This window comes from Tachyglossus aculeatus, chromosome 21 (genome assembly GCF_015852505.1).
Source record: "Tachyglossus aculeatus isolate mTacAcu1 chromosome 21, mTacAcu1.pri, whole genome shotgun sequence".
Lineage (NCBI taxonomy): Eukaryota > Metazoa > Chordata > Mammalia > Monotremata > Tachyglossidae > Tachyglossus > Tachyglossus aculeatus.
In genome coordinates, this window is record NC_052086.1 from 66,540,479 (window position 1) to 66,561,572 (window position 21,094).

At 41.3% G+C, this 21,094-nt stretch overlaps 2 protein-coding genes across 3 annotated transcripts in view; one reads left to right on the forward strand and one right to left on the reverse strand.

Annotated features, from left to right (window-relative positions):
• RAC1 (Rac family small GTPase 1) overlaps positions 1-14,089 on the forward strand; it is a 32,799-nt gene extending 18,710 nt beyond the window's left edge. Inside the window, exons 3-6 of the mRNA XM_038762495.1 lie at positions 373-490; positions 10,970-11,032; positions 12,002-12,161; positions 12,402-14,089. Coding sequence (XP_038618423.1) covers positions 373-490; positions 10,970-11,032; positions 12,002-12,161; positions 12,402-12,532 — 472 coding nt within the window. The 3' untranslated portion in view covers positions 12,533-14,089. The remainder of the gene's footprint in view (positions 1-372; positions 491-10,969; positions 11,033-12,001; positions 12,162-12,401) is intronic.
• A 677-nt stretch (positions 14,090-14,766) lies between these two features.
• DAGLB (diacylglycerol lipase beta) overlaps positions 14,767-21,094 on the reverse strand; it is a 49,235-nt gene continuing 42,907 nt past the window's right edge. For both annotated transcript variants that reach the window (XM_038763652.1, XM_038763651.1), the window contains 6 exons: positions 20,395-20,475; positions 20,132-20,259; positions 18,274-18,342; positions 18,110-18,182; positions 16,576-16,826; positions 14,767-16,400 (listed from right to left, as the gene is read on the reverse strand). In XM_038763652.1, coding sequence (XP_038619580.1) covers positions 16,202-16,400; positions 16,576-16,826; positions 18,110-18,182; positions 18,274-18,342; positions 20,132-20,259; positions 20,395-20,475 — 801 coding nt within the window. In that variant the 3' untranslated portion in view covers positions 14,767-16,201. The remainder of the gene's footprint in view (positions 16,401-16,575; positions 16,827-18,109; positions 18,183-18,273; positions 18,343-20,131; positions 20,260-20,394; positions 20,476-21,094) is intronic.

Below are 21,094 nucleotides of genomic sequence, written 5' to 3' on the forward strand. Positions count from 1 at the left end.
TGTTTATGATGGTTTCTTATTTTCTTAATTCCATAACTACGTTGTACAGTTGTTGACTTATATTTTTGTGTTTGCCCTTCCCTCTAGTTGTAGAGTCAAGGTTCCATTATTATATAACTTTTTCTCAGGGGCCACTACACCCAACCCATACTAATTCCTTTTACTTGGTTGCATTCTCTGGCTTTCAGGACAGCTGTGTGATCATGGTAGCCTATTTACCCCAGGGTTTCTGGATTCCTCCTGAGAAAACACCATTGTGGATTCCCATAAAGAAAAACTGGTTGACTTAATGGATCTTTTTCACTTCCAAAACCTGTGCATCCGTCATCTTTCAGCGTATTTCAAAACTTACTAAACATTTTTATTTTTCAGCTTTGACAACTATTCTGCCAATGTTATGGTAGATGGAAAACCTGTGAATCTGGGTTTGTGGGATACAGCTGGGCAAGAAGACTATGACCGATTACGTCCCTTATCCTACCCGCAAACAGTAAGGACTTTAGGTTTTTTAAAAATGTATTTGACAGCCGTCCATTTCTGGGCTCCAGGTACTGTTGGGCCTGCTGAGGTGGCTCCTTCAGGGCCCTGGCTACCATGGGGGTGGGATAAACATAGTGGGCTTCTTTTCCCCCTGCTTTTTCCACCTTCCGCCCCCCGAGACAGCACTGAAAGGGCCAGCCAAGGTATTACCCTGCGACAGGAGACTGGAATAGGGGCACAGAAACAACCCTTTGCTTCAAGCCCCACCCCTGCCCTTGGGATCACAAGGAGGAGGCTGAATGGAAAATATGTTGAGGAATGCTTGAACTGGCCTATGCCCAGGGTCTTAGTTCAGCTTCTCTGTAGATTGCTCGACGGTTTCTTTTTTTTATCTTTTGCTGGGGGCTTAAGAAGTTTGTTTAAACTACAGAATTTCTGCTTCATGCAAGAGTAATATCGCAAATTCTCCTGAGTGTGGTAGACTTAGCGCCTGTACAAACATTTTGAGTCATTTTACCAGTTCAGTGTAATAGCCTTTTCCCTACTACCCCAGAATCTGTTAGTTCATGTAGTGTATAGTGTTAAATAGCCAGCAAATCAGTTGATTAAAATTAACACGATCAAAAGCAGGATTGTTGGGCCTGGCAAATGATATTATTATGATAAAAACTTGGACCTCAATTCTTATTGCTTTGCGCTATATTGTTGGTCTCAGATTTTCTCTGTGGTGGCTACTAGTGTGAAATTATCCAAAACTTAGCAGAGTAAAGTTGTCATACTGCCATTGATATAAAGAACGTTTGGTTATACCAGGGAAGAGGGATGATCCAAGTGTCCCATGATTCACCCCCTGTTTTAATATTTCTGTTCAGAGACTCATTCTGCAAGGGAGGAGGGAGTGCTTGTGTCCCATTTCCTATCCTGAGCCCTTCCTCAAGACACAATTCCATAGAACTCACTAGTGTTGGGCCTTCACTGTGACTGGACTATAATACACGAAGGTTTGGGTTGTTGCTTTCCCCTCTCCCCCAAATGCCATTATATCTGAAGTATGCTGTGTGCTCAGTTCTTCCATGAGTGCTTCATTTAAACGGTCTGGTTAGAATGTCGTTAGGGAATTAGGTGTAGGGGAACATTCACCCAACAACGTGAATGTTTTCGTGTGGAGTATCATGGGAAGAAATAGTTTGTACGCATGTGTGTGGCTTTGGAATGGGTTAGTACTGTGCCATGCAATTTCTTCAATGCAGGGTTCTGCAAGAACACAACCTCTGTATTATGGAACTGAGTGAATCATCATCATCATCTTCATCAATCATATTTATTGAGCACTTACTATGTGCAGAGCACTGTACTAAGCACTTGGGAAGTACAAATTGGCAACATAGACAGTCCCTACCCAACATTGGGCTCACAGTCTAAAAGGGGGAGACAGAGAACAAAACCAAACATACTAACAAAATAAAATAAGTGGAGTAGATATGTACAAGTAAAATAGAGTAATAAATACATATAAACATATATACATATATACAGTTGCTGTGGGGAAGGGAAGGAGGTAAGATGGGGGGGCTTAGAACAGTGCTTTGCGCAGAGCAAGCGCTTAACAAATGCCAACATTATTATTATTATCATTATTATTATTATGGCGATTACTTAGGGACAAACGAGCAGGCCCGAGCCTCTCCTCAGGGAAGATGGGGCCCACTGTTGGGTAGGGACTGTCTCTCTATGTTGCCAATTTGTACTTCCCAAGCGCCCAGTCCAGTGCTGTGCAATCAGGAAGTCTCATGGTGTGCATACATTTAAGGACATTTGTTTCAAATCATCCCAGTCCTTATGGTCTATTACCTTCCTGTGTAGCGAAGCTAGATTAGACCTTTAAAGATACAGCTGCCTATAAAATTCTAATCCATGTTAGTCATTTTCCTGTTAGAGATGTCTACAACACAATATAGGATGGAGGAGCTAAAGTCTTTGAGCTGAACCTTTTTTGACAATTATCCCTTCATCGAGATTTAAAGTCTGCTGTGCTATTCTATTTCAAGATATGAAAAGCGATAATCTAAATCTAGTAATTAAGTACCTGAATAGTGTAAAAACTGTTTCAGCAAAATCAGTGAGCCTGAAGTACTCCCAAAATATAAAGTCACTTATGTGATTCTCAAATCAAGTGACTGTATTAACTTTAATTTCCTGCGGGATTCTGGAAACCCCTTTTAAAAGCAAAATGAAAACTGCAACTTTAAGAGGAGTAACTTTTAGCTGTTTGTCCCATGTTCTTGGTAGTTTTCTTGCAGGAATCTTGGACTTTATTTTGACTGGGATACAGATGGGACCTTTGGGCTAGATAAATTTCCGTTCCAATTACTTCCTTGTAGAAGGCTCAAGGGTACTTAGAACCACATAAAAATACAAATTGAAAGAATTTTCAAAAGAAAAATGTTTCACTTAAGGCTTGTTTGGTCCATTTTAGCAGATAATGGGGATAGGCTTGCTATTTTCCCTTGAGATTCACCATTCAGTGGTTTTCTGGGTGGTTGTCAAGCGGAAGGAAAAATGCATTATGTGGGGTGAGTTATGTATTGCTGCAGTGCAACTCTGAAAAGAGAATAAATGCCACCTTCTGGGAAATGAGATATTTCCACCGATGACTCAGACAAAAAGGATAGGGTGAGGCCTTTTACTCTTGGTTAATCCATCAGTTACAGTGAATCAAATGTGTATTGCCAAATGTCCTTATCTCAGATGCCAGAGAACATGTACATAAGCAATTTAATGTCTAGACTCCATGCTAGGGACAAATCACAGTCACCTTGTCAAAAAAAAAAAAAGGCAGCTAATTCCAAAGTCCCTTCACTCACCCAATTTAGCCAGGGTTTGGGAAAAATTGTTACAGAAAACAAGGGAAAAAAGCTGGGAGAGTTGTATTTTGAGTCCTTCAAGAAATACAAGCTGAATTTAAGGCATGTGAGAACAATCTGTTTTCTTACCAGGAAGGCGTGCAAATATTGCTAAGATAGAAGCAGAGTCCAAAGATTTTTTTTTTTAATGTCCGTGGAGCCTGGGCTTTAGACTGATTAGTTCTTTTGGAATTCACCAAAGGAAAAGTTAAGGATATATGCTCTTTGTGTCCCATTTGCATGACTCTTATGCTAGCTGGAAACACTGGATTATATTGCTTAAACTGGATGAAAATATTCATTTTTGTCATTAACAATGACGATATGTATGTCCAAAAAAATCGTATAATTTAAAAATAGATGCAGTAGTTGCTGCTGTAGCAGTTCTTAAATGTCTTTATAAATTAGGGTGATGAGTACCATTCTGACTTTTTAAAAGGAATCACTAGGAATGGTTAGCAGTGCCTGAATCAAGAGTGAGGCATATCAGAATCTCGCACCTCTCCATTGAGCACATCAATGTGCCAGGTGGAGGCCAAGAGCCCACTTCCACAGTCTCCATAAGGAAGCAATAATGTATTTTCAACGGTCAGAAAAGTATTTTGCAAATACAACCTAAATTCCTCATTTTTTTTGTGGGGGGGGTGTTAGGGAGAGTCCCTTCTGAAGGTGGCAATTAACAGGCCACCCCATTCTGTAAACCAATGCCTCATGTTCCATACTGCTCTGAAACCAAAAGGTTTCCACCTCATTTTAAACTCTAGAAAATCAGGTGATTTTGAAACCATGGTCTAAAACTTCCAGAAGACTAAGCCACAGTTGAAAGTGCTTGTCTTTCTTGCAGCAGGATGATTAGCAGCTGCCAGCAATCCAGAACATATGCTACTTTGTAGAATGCTGCAGTCTAGATAACACGGTGCCAACCTGCATTTTAAAGTGGTGCACATACAGTCGGGAGGGAGCCGAGGTGACTGTAGCTTGTCAGAAACCTTCATCACTTCAACGGTCAATATATGGTTAGGTACTGCTTCTCACCACCCCCAGCAAGGAGTTGAGAAAAGCCCCTTTCTTGCATTCTGCCTTTCATGCCCTTTATTTTTTGCTCCTCTCTTTTTCTGTGCCCTGACTGTTCAAAATCCATTCTGCCTTTCCTCTCTCAGAATCTGTATCCCTCCTTCCCTCTCTGGCTCCGATTCCGCTTCACTGGTGCCAAAACTCCTCCACCCAGCAGTCCTGAAACTCCCAACTCCTATCTACCTGCCTACCCTGTTGTCCACCTCTTCTTCGGAGTGCTGTCAGATCTTGATTTTGCCGAAACAGAATTCTTCTGGTTCTCCCTATTTTTCCGGTCTCTCTTTTGCAGGCTTCTTTTTCATCTTTCATCCACTATGGTAACCTGTTGAACACTTTTCCAGGTTCCCCACCCTTGTCTTACACTCACTCTCCTGAGGAGCTTATGTTTTCACATTGCTCCAGTTCCCACCTGTATGTGTATGACTCCCAGCTCTTCCTCTTTTGCCCTGACCTCTGCTATCCAAGCATACATCTCCTCTTGCCTCCAAGACATCTCCATGTGGACGGGCCACTAGCACCTCACGCTCAACCCGACCAAAATTGAATTTCACCTCTTCCTTCCAAAACCCTTTCTCCTTCCTAGCTTTCCCGTAGCTGTTAACACCACCATCCCCTTGTCTCAAAAACCTGCAACCCTGTTAGTGCATACTATGTGCTAAGCTGTGGGGTAGATACATGATAATCAGGTTGGACAAAGTCTGTGCCCCACATTCATTCATCCATTCAATCGTATTTACTGAGCGCTTCCTGTGTGCAGAGCACGTACTAAGCGCTTGGGAAGTACAAGTTGGCAACGTATATAGATGGTCCCTACCCAACAACGGGCTCACAGTCTAGAAAATAATAATGACATTTATTAAGCGCTTACTATGTGCAGAGCACTGTTCTAAGCGCTGGGGAGGTTACAAGGTGATCAGGTTGTCCCACAGGGGTCTCTCAGTCTTAATCCTCATTTTACAGGTGAGGTAACTGAGGCCCAGAGAAGTTAAGTGACTTGCCCGAAGTCACACAGCTGACAATTGGCGGAGCCAGGATTTGAACCCCTGACCTCTGACCCCAAAGTCCGTGCTCTTTCCACTGAGCCACGCTGCTTCTATATGGGATCTGCAGTCTAAGTTGGAGGGTGGAGGATTTATTTCCCATTTTCCAAATGTGATAACTGAGTACCTGGGAAATTCAGTGACTTTCCCAAGTCACATGGCAGACAAATGGTAGTGCCAGAATCAGAACCCAGGCCTGGGCTCTGTCCACTAGGCCACACTACTTCCCTGATTAATTCCTGACCCCAGACTCCCTCCCCCACCAAGATAACACTGGGGCATTTATACCAGAGAGGCAGCACGACCCAGTGAAAAGAGCATGGGACTGTGAGTCAGGAGACCCGGATTCAAGTCCTGCCTCTGCTACCAGCCTGCTGTGTGACCATGGGCAAGTTACTGAGCTTTTGTGCCACAGCTTCTTCATTTGCAAGGTGGGGATAAAAATATTTGTTCTCCCCCACCTTAAACTGTGAGCCTCATGTGGAGCAGGGGCTGTAAGTAACCTGATTATCTTTTTAATCTTCCAGACTACTTAACATAGAAAGTGCTTAATAGATACCGTCCTTATACCTATCCCAAGCACTTGTGTGAATTGTCTATTCAATTAACTATTTTTTATTGTCCAATTTATACATTTTTTAATGTCTGTCTCCCCTTCCCCTTCACCATGTGTGGGCAGGGAATCTGTCTTTTGTACTTTAATATTTAAGACAGTACACTTCAGATGGTGAGCACTCCTAAATTCCACTCCTAATTCTAATGCATGTTTAGCTTGCGGTGCATTAGTAGTGCTTCATCTTTTTCTGGCAAAGCTGTGTGTGGCCAGTCGTTCACCATCTTATATTTATTTCATTTTTTTTTTAATGTGTACTGTTCTCCAGCTAATTTGGTCATTTTGAGTTCTAACTTGCTGGCCAACCCAGCATTCAATAGTCAATATTTGGATAGTCAATATCCAAAATTCAAACTTGTTGAATAATGAATCTGTTCCATTCTGTCAATCACATGTTAAAATTGTTAGGAAACACTTGGCCCACAAAGAATCTTGGAGGAACCCCACTAAATAGACTGCACCAGTGGGCATTGACCAGTTGGTAATTCTTGTGGTAGAACCTTTTAATCAGTTATTCCTTCACTTCCATAAGCATTTTCCCTTTGAATTGCTGAGCACACTAGATAGGACCAAGTCAAGATAAAGATGGCCAAAACACAATTGTGGTCAAGCTAAGGGAGGAAGCTAAATCCCTTCAGACCCCTTTTGGCATCATCCCAATCCTTACACGATGTGGAACATTCTTCACAAACAGCCAGTTGGGCAAAACTAAGGAGAAAAGGGAAGCCTTCAATATTTTATACAGTCAAAAGAGGAACATCTGAGGAGCTTGAACCATAAAACAATAGTAAAATTTTATTTTGTCTGTATTTCGCTAAAGGATTCAAGATTCTGGAGAGGTTTTTTTTTTCAATTAAAAACAGTTGAGCAAAGCTTAGTCAAGCTTTCAGAGGGCAGAGTTAAGTTTGGCAGAGGAAGGAAGAGAGGAGCTTGGCAGAGTCAAGATAGTTTTTCTAAGAATTGGAACAAAGTCATTGGATTAGGGCATTGGAAAAGGGTTTTAGCTTCTAAAACATGTAACTTTGAAACCAGTTTTGACCATTACCATCAAGCAGTAGGTCTAAGCAGCAAAAAGCTATTAATTTACATTAACTTAGTTTCCCCATCAATTCTTGAGAGTACATCAGCTTTCCCAAATCCCAGGATATGGGTACATGGAGTGTTAAAGGGAGAGATTGGCGTAAGAGTGCACTTGGAATAAGTTCTGAAATCATGCCAAAAAATGAGGTGGTATACACTGAAATTCATCCCAAAAGTAGGAACTATGTCTATTTGCTGCCCGTGAACTTGATCATATTTCTTTCAAGGGACCTTCCCTCATTAATTTCTAATCTCCCCACTGCCACTTAAGTACTCTAAACTCCCCCAAGTATTATATACCTATCTTCATACTCTTATTTCCTAATTGTTATTTATTTTAGTGTCTGTTACCCCTGCTAAATTGTAAGCTCCTTGAAGATAAGGATCATATCTACTAATTCTTTTGTATTCTCCCAAGCAAGCTATCAGTCAGAGCAATTTATTGAGTGCTTACTGTGCTTAAGTACAATAGAGTTACTAGTTGTGTTCCCTGCCTAGGAGGAGCTTTTGGTCTGTGGGGGGGAGCGGGAGACAGTAAAGTAAATTACAGATATGTACATAGGTGCTGTGGGGCCCAGAATGGGGCAAATATCAAGTGTTTAAAGGGTACCGATCCAAAGCAAAGATGACATAAAGGACAGCGAGTAGGGGAAATGAGGTAATTAGGGCTTTCAAGGAGGGGAGAGTGATGGTCTGCTATATTTGAAGTGGGAGAAAGTTTAGGCGAGAGGGAGGGTGTGAGATAGATGAGATGGAGGTACAGTGAATAGGTTAGTATTAAAGGAACAAAGCGAGTTGAGTGGACCGGGTTGTAGGAAATCAGGGATGTAAAGAAGGAGCGGGTGAGCTGAAACAAATGATTTAAAGCCCATGGTCAGGAGTTTCTGATATTGGGTCGCCACTGGTGGTCCTTGAGGAATGGGGAGACATGCATTGACCCCTTTGTAGAAGATGATCTGGGCAGCACAGAGAACTAAGGGCTAGAGGGAGGAGAGACAGGAGGCAAGGGGTCAGTGAGTAGTCTAATGCAGTAGTCTCTGTGGAATAAGATAAGTGATTGGATCGGTATAGCAGCAGCACTCAGAGGATAGGGTGGATTTTAGCAGTGCTTTGAAGGTAGAATTTTTTGACAGAATTTGGTGAAGAGATGTCAGATAGTACCAAGGTTGTTGGGAGTAGGGGAGGGTGGCGGGGGTGTCTGCAGTGATGGGAAAGTCCAGGCAAAGGACAGGGTTTGGGTAGGAAGATGACCAGTTCTGTTTTGGACATCATAATAATGTTGGTATTTGTTAAGCGCTTACTATGTGCCGAGCACTGTTCTAAGCACTGTGGTAGATACAGGGTAATCAGGTTGTCCCACGTGGGGCTCACCGTCTCAATTCCCATTTTACAGATGAGGTAACTGAGGCCCAGAGAAGTGAAAGGACTTGCCCAAGGTCACGCAGCCGACAAGTGGCGGAGCGGGGATTAGAACCCACGACCTCTGACTCCCAAGCCCGCGCTCTTCCCACTAAGCCATGCGGCTTCAGACATATGTCCGAAGTACCTGCAGGACATGCAATCCCAAAAGGTTGGAGCTGGAGAGGTAGATTTGGCTCACTGTAGGTTTAGTTCACTGCTCGGCACATTGTAGGTGCTCACTAAATACTTTTGATTTGACTGACTGGAGCCCATTGGGAAATTTGTCCCTACCTAAAGTGGATTAACAAAGGCCACGCTTTCAAACTGTAGTCATCGCATTGAGGGAAGAGGGATCTGTCCATTTGTATGCAGGTCATACAGGAAGTAAATATCTGGCCATTCTTTCAGTGGCATTACAGTGCTCTGCACATAGTAAGTGCTCAATAAATACGATTGATTGATTACCAACTTGTTCTAAGGACATCTTTAGTCCCCAAGAGGGATAAGAACATGCTCCATGTACCGTAATGTACCATATCACCTCTCCTTGTTCCCCTACCCTCTGTTAGGATCTGTTTGATCCCAGCTTTTGTTAAGGATGTAGTGCTTTTACCACCCCTGCTTAAGTAGTTCCAAGCATGGTGGTTCTAGTGGTGTCCGGTGTTCCTCGATTGTCAGATGGGTATCTGCCCTGGGTCTCAGTGCCTCTAAAGGGGAAAAACTGAGGCCAGGCCATAAAGCTTCAAAAGGAAACAACAGGTAAGAACTTAATTTTCCTGTAGTCATTCCTAAACTTAAACCAAGTTCTCATGCTATTACTAGGTTGGAGGAACGTATGGTAAGGATATAAACTCCAGGGTGAAAGACGAACCAATCGCCGTATGTAAAACTTTCAATCCACTTTAGTTTCAAGCTTTGTCTATTACCTTGTTTCACTTGTAGATGAGAGGGCATTTTACTGAGCTTTGATTTCCTTGAGTGTTTGGTGTTTAATCCACTCGAGGCTGAGGTTATTGCTTTATGCAGTTGAGCAACCCTTTTTATTTAAGCTTTCCTTGATGAGTAATGATTTTCCAGCCTATTTTTTTTAAAGTGGCTGTAAAGCTATTCCCTCCTTAAAAAAAAGAATAAAAATGAATGGATGGGATTACTTTAAAGACCCATGGAATGATTTAATCTCCTGGCCAGTGGGAGATACTAATAGGAAAGTAACTTGAACAGGTTGCAAACCCAAAGATTACCAAAAATTAGACACTTAAAAATGGCTATATTAACATCTTTGCTTGACCTCCCCTCTTTTTTCCTCTTTGGTGTCCTGGTTATGGTGATATTGGCCTGTTGTGGGGGTGATAACTGTGCTGGTGTGGTAAACTATTCTAACAATGCTTTGAAATAATACGTAATCAACAAGTGCTGAAATACTGCATTGATGATTCTTTGACAAGTCTGTGCATGCGCGTGCATTTTTTTTTTAAAAAAAGATGACTGATAGAATGCCAGTACTTGTTTAGTATTTTCCTTTTAGGTACATTTTTGTTGGATGATTGTAGGTGACAACTTGGATTTACTGAACTTGGTTTGACATCATAATTTGTGATGCAGTCCAGCGTCATCTTGCCTTTATCTCCCTAAATCCATTTCAGCATTCAAAACCATTCTGGCATTTTCTCCCAAGTGGCTGTTTAAATAATTTGCATTTATAGCGAGTGTACCTCCTCATTGGAAAGCCACTGGAGATTTTACTCCTTAACAGTTTGGAGTGACTACCTTTTCATTTCAAATAGTAGTCTCTCAGACTTCTAACACACTAAGTGATAGGGTGAAGGAAGAATCCATGCTGGGAAATGGATAAAAATTGAATTTTGACTATCACTCTGTTGGTATGGTGGAAAAGGAGCCCTAATTATATGGGGCTTTCTAGGATCTACCTGAATTGGAGGAAAAACCCGAAATAAAAAATTTGTAAATGTTCCTAGTAAATATCCCTGGTGTTTATTGGTAGCCTGAGAGCTGTGGTACATGGTTTTAGGAGGATTTAACTTCCAAGAAAAGGAAGGACAAGAATGACAAATATTTGACTTTCTTTCCTCTGTTACTTCTCTTGCCTTCAGAAATGATAAAGGCTTTGAACTTTGTGACTTGGGAATGAAATAACTTTATTCATGTGTGACCTGAAAGGTGAGCCATGGAGGAATTTTATTATCTTCCTCCCTCCACAACCTTGTCTTTAGACAGGCAGAATGTTTCAGAGACCTTCCATTATAGCTCTAAAGCTATCTGGTAGGATTTTAAGGTTTTAAATGCTAAGTGGTGCTTGCTGCGAACAGTTTTAGTGATTGGATTTATACAGTCTGTGTTTTCTTTTGTTTTTTTTATAGGATGTGTTCTTAATTTGCTTTTCCCTTGTGAGTCCTGCATCATTTGAAAATGTCCGTGCTAAGGTAAGGTAATACTACCTTTTGCCACTATTTCAGGGTAAAGATTGGATGTGTTTAGCTATTATTAAGTGCCATCGAGTCATTTTGGATTCCTAGCAACTCTATGGATATATTTTCACCAGAACTTCCTGTTTTCTGCCATAGTAACATAACCTTGCTAATGGTTCTTCCATTATCGGTGTTATGGTTTCTATCCATCTAGCTGCTGGTCTACCTCTCCCACGTTTTCCCTGGATTTTTCCTAGTATTAGTATCTTCTCCAGAGAATTAGTTGTCCTGAGTATGTGTCCAAAATATGCTAATTTGTGTTGTCATTTGGCCTTCCACCTTGGCCTAAGTTGCTCCAAAATCCATTTATTTGTTTTTCAGACAGTTGCAAAAGCATTGATGTTCTTTCTATCCTGTTTTCCCACTGTCCAGCTTTTTGGATACATACACTGTCACCGGAAACACCGTAGAATTGACAACTTGTATTTTTGTGGCAGTTGTTACATCAGCCCCTTTCAGGACTTTTTCCAGGCTCTTATAGCAAATCTTCCTAACAATCTTCCACATATTTGCCTACTGCCTTTTGAGTATTGATCCCAGGAGAGAAAAATTTTCAACCATTTCAGTCTTCCCTCCGTCCACTACAAATGTGTTAAAACTTCCAGTTGTCATGATCTTTGTTTTCTTGACATTCAGATGTGTTTAAGCTACTCATCAGCAATTCCAAAACAAAAAAAAAATGCTTATTTCAAGCATTTCTTACACATTATGCTCATTGAAAGCTGCCTATGATGAGGTCAGTACCCTGAGATGTGGGGGTAAGTTAGGTTTAGGTGCCTGTGGTTACGGGTTAAGAGGATTCCTCAGTGTGGCAGACAGGGAAAGGTTGCAGGTATGGTAAAAGTAGTTAAAAATGAGAGAGAGAGATTTTGCTTCTTATTTTATGATATCAAGTTAAAAATCTCTCATCATTTCTTGCTCTAGTGGTATCCTGAAGTGCGACATCACTGCCCCAATACGCCCATCATCCTCGTGGGCACCAAGCTTGACCTTAGAGATGATAAAGACACGATTGAGAAACTGAAGGAAAAGAAACTAACTCCGATCACCTACCCTCAAGGCCTAGCCATGGCCAAGGAGATTGGTATGAATCCTGACTGCTCACGCTTGTGTTCCCTAGCCTGAATTGCTCCTTGAATTTGGCACTGAGCCTCTTGATATAAGTTTTACGTTGCGCTGCCAATCGGAATTTGCTTTCAGGTATTTCATCGTGGTTGAACACTGAAAAGCTTTCATGTGCTGTGATGGGGGGGTGGCTATGCTGGATTTATTGGCTACTCTTGATGAGTAAGGGTTTAACATTAACTTCCTGATTTTCCTATAGGTGCAGTAAAATATCTGGAATGCTCAGCACTCACACAGCGAGGCCTCAAGACAGTGTTTGACGAAGCTATTAGAGCAGTTCTCTGCCCACCCCCTGTCAAGAAGAGGAAGAGAAAATGCCTGCTATTGTGAATGTCGCAGCCCTGCCCCACTTTGAACCTTGTAAGCTTTGCTTAAAACAGTGGAGCCTTTACCCTCAATGCCAAGTTTTTTGTTATGAATTAGTTTTCTTCCATAAAATCACTTTGAACCAATCTCATGGTTTTGTTCAAAGGTAAGAACTTGATTTCATCTCCTGCTAAAACTTAAACCCTCAGATGACAAGCCTTATTTTTCAAAAGCCCTATTCTTGCTCAGATTAAGTGTTGCCAAAATATCCGCTGAACTAAGTTGCATTGTTGTGCTGCGAACACTAAGCACTAAACTGTTTAAAGACCATTGTCTTTAAGAAGACTGTTTAATTTTCTGATATTAGGAAATGCAAAAACTTTCTAAGTAGTTTTTCAGATATGTAAAACAATACAGTATCCATACTGAAATGTTGCAATTTAATGCACACAATAATTTATCAACCCACGTTCATTATATAACCATGTACTGTATATCAGAATGGAATGAGTATAACGATATAGTAGTCTCCATATTGATCTGTTTGATTTCACAGTAAAAATCCTCCTAAGCATTGGTTTTCTAGCTCTTGCTGTGATTTTTAAACAAAAATCCTGTTCATTATTTTTCTTTAATGAAGTATTCTTTTCCCTAATAGTGTTTTGGGTTGGGTTAAGTGAACTACTTGGTTTGATTAAAGATATGACAGTATTTCCACATGCTATGGAGCTGATGTTAAGAACACTACATTCTATGCTGAGTAGCTGAAAACTGAATAAATCTGTCACAGGTAAAAGTAAAAAAAAAACCAACACAATTTCTGTCAAATGCAGTAGATGATAAAGAAAGGTTGGTGTTATTAGGTAAGTGTTTTGTTTCTAAATGTTAGCTTTTTAATTATTTTTTTCCCTTCTCCCCCCAAAGGAGGGCATTCATTTAATACAACTTTTGAACTGGTCATTCCCACAGGTGTTTAAACTTAGTAAATGCTTTCTCTCATAGCATCTTTTCTTACTGAGCAATATAACTCCTTGTATTTTAAAAACCTTTCTGAAATGTATTCCAGTTTTGCATTTTTGTAGATTAGAAAGAGCGCATTCTTTTCACTTTTTGTTCAAGCTACTAAATGCTTTCTTTAGTCTCCTAGTAACTAGGTGTAAAAATCATGTGATGCAGCTTTATAGGACTTAATTTTTTTTTATATACTTTAGATAGTCTAAAACTTTGAACCTTCTTAAACATCACTGTTTTTTGCCAGATTCCCAGCCCCGTAACTTTACTAATATTGACCTTGTTCTTTACCTCACCTCCATGTACACACGCATTCTATTGCTTTTCCTAGTAATGGTACCTTGGTCTGTGAGGTTCTGTAAACTTAGTGCTAGTGCTAACAACGTTCTCTACATCTGAAACACTGGCAAGGATACACAATGTTGGAACTCTACAACCTTTCAACCACTGGAACAAAATTTTAAAACCGACAGTTGCAAAATCGTGGAGTGTTTTTACATTGATCTTTTGCTAATGCAATTAGCAGTATGTTTTGCATGTATGACTTAATAAATCCTTGAATCACATGAATAGTAGTGGTATTTGAGTTTTTGAATTTGTCTGTCTCAACACATTTACTTATTAAAATGCATTTTATGTATTAAAAGAAAAACTCCACTAGCTGCTATTGTCTCATTGTGCAAAAAAGTGACTAAATTAGTGAAGGCTGAACAGTCTTGAACATGATCCTAGTACTAAAAATCAACTCACTCACCTCCGTATTTAAGATGCTGGCTGGCTCCCGGCAGTGGAAACTCAGGAAATCTCCCAGGACAAAATTAACAGATTCCTGGTACGTGTACCCCAATGGGAAGGGTAAAAGCATGCAAGGAAAGAGGGCAAGTGATATGCTCCCTCATGGTCCTTCTGAGATCTCTTACCATGATTTATGACACCTGTGAGGCACTTGCTTTAATTTTAGACAAAGATAATTCAGAAGTGAGTATACACTGCTATCTGTGTGCAAGTGGAGAGCCTGTGGGATATTATTACAAATTAATACAACAACTGTTTATAATCCATTTCATAAACATTCTGAGAGGATTATGGGCATCAGAAACCTATCACTTCCTCTCTCCCACTCCGTGCATCCTCCAAATTATCCAACTCAAACATAAAGAATTTTGCTCAAATGAAAATTATCACCATTATAAAATACTCCTTTTTGTTTTAAAAGCAATCGAAACAATCGGGTCATCTGGTTAAAATTTAACTTTATGTAAAGCAAATGTTCACAATTCTGGATTTCTTATCCTCTGTTCCAAAAAAGTTTTTAAACGATGCCTGCATCTATTTTGTCCCAACCCAGTAAAGAGGGGGAGGAGGTAAGACGGACTATCCTTTATAGGCTCTACCACTTGCACAACTGTGCAGGAGTAAAGGTTCAAAACTCCTTAAGACCTCTACGATTTTTTCCTCAATTCCAGATTTCTGCACACCAGCTCACTTCAAGTTAGTCAATTCAGAATTTACATGCATTTCTTGGTTTACACTGACACTTTAAACACTCAAACCAAATGCTTTATTGATTGTTATGAATTAAGCATTCATTTAACACCTTAAAAACAGATTCTGTAGAAAACAGCATCACTGAGCAGAATAAGAATAAGTGCATCCCTTTAAAAAAAAAAAAAAATCCACAGGCTAGAATATAACATCCAAGAGGAAAAAAATCACAATACCAGTCATTTCAGTGTGGAAACTTGTAAACATGAAAATACGAGGTCCAACATTTTGGAAAAGGTTCCAGGGAGGAGGGGGGTTAGTGCCGTCCTGCACTCTACACTTTGAGGTAGCAAAACTTTCCCGCACTGCCAATACCTACTGTTTTCTCACAGCTAATGTCCTTGGCCCTATATTTGCTGTGAATTAAGCTAAATTTCAAAGTTAACCAAATGCATTTCTAGAAGAACATTACTTAAAGAAGTCAAAACTTTCCTCTGGGCCCGCTTACAGGAAAACCCAGTTAAGGTTAGGAACCTTTAACCCGTCGTTGGGTGGGGAAGAGGAATACTTGCTGCTTTGTTCTTTGCACAATTAAATGCAATTTAAGTATAAGATCTTGAACCGGAATATATTGCACGGTAATAACCTGGGGGGAAAAAACAGTCAAACAGTTTCTAGGAGCACGAACCTTGCCTGTCAGGACATTTGAGTGAGGCAATAGCTGCAAAAAATAGTTTAGTGCAATTAAAAACAGCTGTTAAGTATAGTTCTAAATTTCAGGAGTGTCTCCTGCTTTTCAGTTATACCTACACTCGGTAAAGGACCCCCTTGCTTGCAGTTGCTGGTTGTGTGAAGCAACTCGGCCCACATCAACTGAGAAAGGGTTACCTTCCACGCCCGTAAGTCTTTCTTTACACAGGGAATTCCAAAAAGCTTTTCCAGGAGCGCTACCCTATCCGGAGGTCAAAAAAAAAATCCATTCCCATTTCTCCTACCTGATTCACTTCACCAGCCCTCGTCCCTGGCACGGGTGATACAGAAGTTTAGAAGAACGTAAATAGTCACTAGCTTCCAACTGCTGCAAGACCCATTTTCTATCAGGCATAAAGAAAATTGAGAATTAAAGCCAGCACAGAGTCGGCTGTCCCTAGAATATTAAAAAAAACAAAAAATGATCCTGCTTTCCAGAAGCTGTGGCTATGCCACATTGGGATTAAAGTCTTCCTGTGGTGGACAAGAAATACAAGTTGCTCTCTCGGAGACCACGCTATCTAAAGCTCTAATCAGGATATCTGGCATGTGGTCTGTCAGCATCTTGGGACCTATAAGGATTGTGCTGAATTCGGCTTCATTAGACCATTTCGCACTATATCGAGAAGCGGAACAGCAACAGGGCCTGGAGAGAGAAAAAACAGAGACGCTGAAATAAACTGCCCTGGAGTTATACTGAAAAAACTAGAAATATTGGTCTTGAGGGCCAACAGCCCTTACGTTACTACTGTTACTTCCTGACAGTCCAAATGTAATTTCAGGCAAATTAGTCGCAAATATAGGTGAACCACCATACTCACCTTCCTGAACTGTTTTCTTCTACAAGATGGATGATTCTTCCAGGAGGATATAAATGGGGATAGCGAGGTGGGGAGTCGGGAAGCGACTCCTCAAAAAAACTATAACCAGGTGACTGATGAGTCAGTAAACTTTGCTCGCCCAAGAGGGGCTGGGTTAGATGCTCCTGGTTACTTCCATCCAGCTCAGTGGGGAAATTATCCGGAGCTCCTCCGAACATTTCATACCAACAGCCACGCAACAGAATCTTGTACTGAGGTGAAATAAAAAAAAAAAGGCAAAATTATTATTCGGTGAAATGAACGTCCTTAGAGATGGTAAAAAAAAAAAAAAAATGCCAGCGCAGTGAGAGTGCCAGTCATATACCATGTTGAGGTTTGCCAAGAGGTTTCATTCTCAAGGTAATCAAAGATAAATGCCAAATAAAGTTCCATTAAGCCAGCTTGTACGCTGAGGGTCTTACATGCTGAGTGTCATCCCATCACCAGCTGCCTTCCACTCTCCTACAAGTTTACTACTGCAAACACCAGGCACGAGGGAAATGATCTCCAAGTTCTTGTTTAATTAAAAGTTCATTAAGGCAAATCTCCCTTACCAAGACTGGAAGCTTTTTGGTTTTTTTTTTAAAAACACAATCACTTGGACCACTTTTACTTCCCAGATTAATCTCCAATGGCAAAATGGCAGGCCATGTAGACAGGGGAGGAGCAAAACATGTATTCTATCCAGCCATCAGAATGGTTTTTCGTTCGGTCATTAATAAACTGAGAAAGGATGGTTCTGATGGGACGGTTACCAGCCGGCGCAAGGACCACACCTAAAAGGTTAGTTAGTAAAGCAACTCAGTGACAAATAGAGATGGGGAGACTGTATCTAGTGATGCTCTAATCACTTCCTTTATTGGTAGACTAGATGAAGGTATTGAATGCCTGCTTATCAAATTTGCCATTATTATTATTAATAATAATAATTGTATTTGTTAAGCACTTACTATGTGCCAGGCATCGAGTTGGACACAGTCCCCGTCCCACATGGGGCTCGCAGTCTCAATCCCCATTTTACAGGTAACAGGCACAAAGAAGTGAAGTGACTGCCCAAGGTCACACGGCAGACAGGTGGCAGAGGCGGGATTAGAACCCACGACCTTCTGGCTCCCGGGCCCTTGCTCTGTCCATTACACCATGCTGCTTCTTGAATAAGAACTTGACTATAAGGGTTTAGTTATTCACTCACCTGGAGGCAGAAACTAGACTGGGTGATTAATTCTATACTTCTACACCTTCTGCCATCCTATATATACATATTATTTCCAAGGCTATAGAGGGAGAGTGCTGCGAGGGGTGATCAGTCTATTCTCGGTAGCTCTAACACGCTAAAACTTGTGTTTCCCCAACTATTCTTGGTTCGCAATCCCTGCTCAAGTTTGCTGGCTGTGACCGTCCGGAGATCCAGGAGAATACGTTAGAAAAGAGTTCCATGGGTCCTCATTTCAGGGCTGAAATCATAATTCCCCTTGAATTTTGCTGATAGCATTACCTTGGGCTTATTACAGTGGGCTATCACTCGCAATATATTCCTCTTCAGGTCTTCCAGGTTAGATACACTTAACCTATTTGACAGAGAAAACTGGGGTGAGACCGAAACTTACTACTGTAGGACCCCGAGTCTCGGCATTGGCCAAAAGAAGCTGGCCGCCTCACCTGGGAATAACGTCCTTTCCGAGTACAAGTGAAACAGTAAAGCTCTTCGAGAATTCATAAAGGGATTTGCTAAAAAAGAAAAAAAAAGATTAAAAAAAAGTTAGTTTTCTTCCCATCAACCTCAAAGCGTCAAAATAAACTTACAGATGTTACTTGGTCCCAGGCTATGTATCGCTATATTTCTGCATTTCAAAATGACACCATGGTTACCCATGGGTGCAAGTACGTCTGAAAAGGCCAAGGGAGGGTTCTTACCACAACATGCCAGTAAGGCAGACAGTCACATTTACTGAGCGCTTACTGTGTGCAGGGCACTGTACTAAGTGCTTGGGAGATGGAGAGTACAATGTAACAAACACATCCCCTTGCCCACAACAAGCTTAGAGTCTCGAGCTTAAAGTCCCAACATAGACCGATCCTTGTTGCTCTGACATGTTTCTGGCAGTAGCAGTACTTCGGTCTTTACCTCAATCACAAAACATCTCTAATTTCTATATTATAATCTAGGAGGGCCAATTTAGAGAAGCAGCATGGCCTAGTGGATAGACCATGGCCTGGGCCAGAAGGACCCAGGTTCTAATCCCACTCATCATCATCATCATCAATCGTATTTATTTAGATCATTCTACCAGTTGTCTGCTGTGTGACCTTAGGCAAGTCGCTTAACTTCCCTATGCCTCAGTTACCTCATCTGTTAAGTGGGGATTAAGACTGAGCCCCATGTGGGACATGGGCTGTGTCCAACCTGATTACTTTGTATCTACCCCAGCACTTAGAACAGTGTCTGGCCCATAGTAAGTGCTTAACAAATACCATTAAGGAAAACAAAAAACTTCTAAACAATGGCCCTTAACTAGACATAAGCTCATCAACTGCGGGCAGGGAATGTGGCTGTTTACTGTTGTGCTCTCCCAAGCGCTTAGTACAGTGCTCTGCACGCAGTAAGCACTCAGTAAATATGACAATGAATGAAATACATGCTTATGTTCTGTTGAAGCAATAGACAGGAGCCAGTTTGTACTTCCCAAGCGCTTAGTACAGTGCTCTGCACATAGTAAGCGCTCAATAAATACGATTGATGATGATGACTAAGTACTCAGAAGGGTTTGGGTTCCAGGTCAGCAGTTAACCCTCCCTAATAGAAAGATTCAGCTAATCCTGGAAGCCTCTCAGATTAATATGCTGTACAATTTTACTGCACCTTCCTATGAAATCCAGCACCTACACAGCAGCTCTTCTAACGAACATACCATTATTCATAAAAGATACAGACAATAAAATTACCACAACACCTGAGTAGCACTTGGCCTTCAAAGTATTATTTACATAAAGCCAAGTGTCATATCAATCAGTTGAGTGCTTATTGTGTGCAGAACTTTAACAAGCACTTTGCACTGTACATATTTCTCTATTTGTACATATTTATTACTCTATTTTACTTGTATATATCTATTCTATTTATTTTATTTTGTTAGTATGTTTGGTTTTGTTCTCTGTCTCCCCCTTTTAGACTGTGAGCCCACTGTTGGGTAGGGACCGGCTCCATATGTTGCCAACTTGTACTTCCCAAGCGCTTAGTACAGTGCTCTGCACACAGTAAGCGCTCAATAAATACGATTGATGATGATGATGATGAGAGTACAATACACCAATAAGCTCCCTGCCCAAAGGGAGCAAACAGTCTAATCTGAGAATGCCGGTTTAATCTTTCCCCAGCTGCAAAGTAAATTTTGGTGTTTTATCCGATATCTGCCTTGAAGGGAATGGGAAAGAAGGGCGATTTCTATGCCAAAAGAGGATATTTCAACGTGACAGTAGGAAATGATGTATTTCTGCATTAATAAAGATAGATAATTACCTCAACAGTCCTCGGGGAGGGGAAAAGGCGTAGCACTTTACTCCTGGGTAAGAAGTTTTGAGCATGATGGCTAGCACAGCAGCCGCTCCGGCCCCCAGGCTGTGACCTACTATGACCAGCTGGTACTCCTGGAACAAACAAAAAGGCGAAATCAGGGTGGAAGGACGAACTGCTCCCATTTTTACGGTGTCTGATCCTTCTGAGCCAACATTCTTTGTGACGGATGACTACATTTTTGTCAGAAATAGTAAACCGCAACTCACTGGTGCAATGCTGAAAGCCTGGCTCAAAATCCCATCATTGATCAGCTTTCGGTGAACGTATCGGGCGGCTTGAGAGATCCCCTAGAAACCCGAGGAGAGAAAGAGGTCAGTGATCTCCCAGAAGAAGATCTGGTGGTAAATGGTTCAATTAAAAACAACAAATCCTTTACATCCAACCTTACGGCTGACAAAGGGCACTCTGCCATACGCTTCAACTCCAAGTACAAGGGTGAAATTCTACTGCAAATAAACGTTATTACAAAGAACTCCCTTCAAGGAAATATTTTCACAGCTGACAGGCCTTAAGTACAAGTCATTTCCGATCCCGTAACAAGCCATGAAACGGTATGATCAAAGATTTCCCTGGGTTAAATGGTTCATTGTGATTATGCTGCATGGTAATAGAACCTAAAACATTATGTAGTTTTGGTTGGTTGGGTGTTTGAAAATAGCTGTTCCGAACAGCACTTGCCAGTTACGTTTCTTCTCCTGAAACGGGCACGTCAGCTTATTTTGGGGCCCTGAGTGTCCAGGGAGGGGAAGGCAAGGGAAGTTGCAAACCCCACCCCACCCCTCAAGGTACACGCAACCCAGCTCCGTGGGCCCCCAGCTCCACTTTGGAGTCCGGAAGAATTGGGAGCCAGGATGGCCGAATCCCACCCCCAGCACAGCCCCGCAACCTCCATGCCCGCAGCCTGAG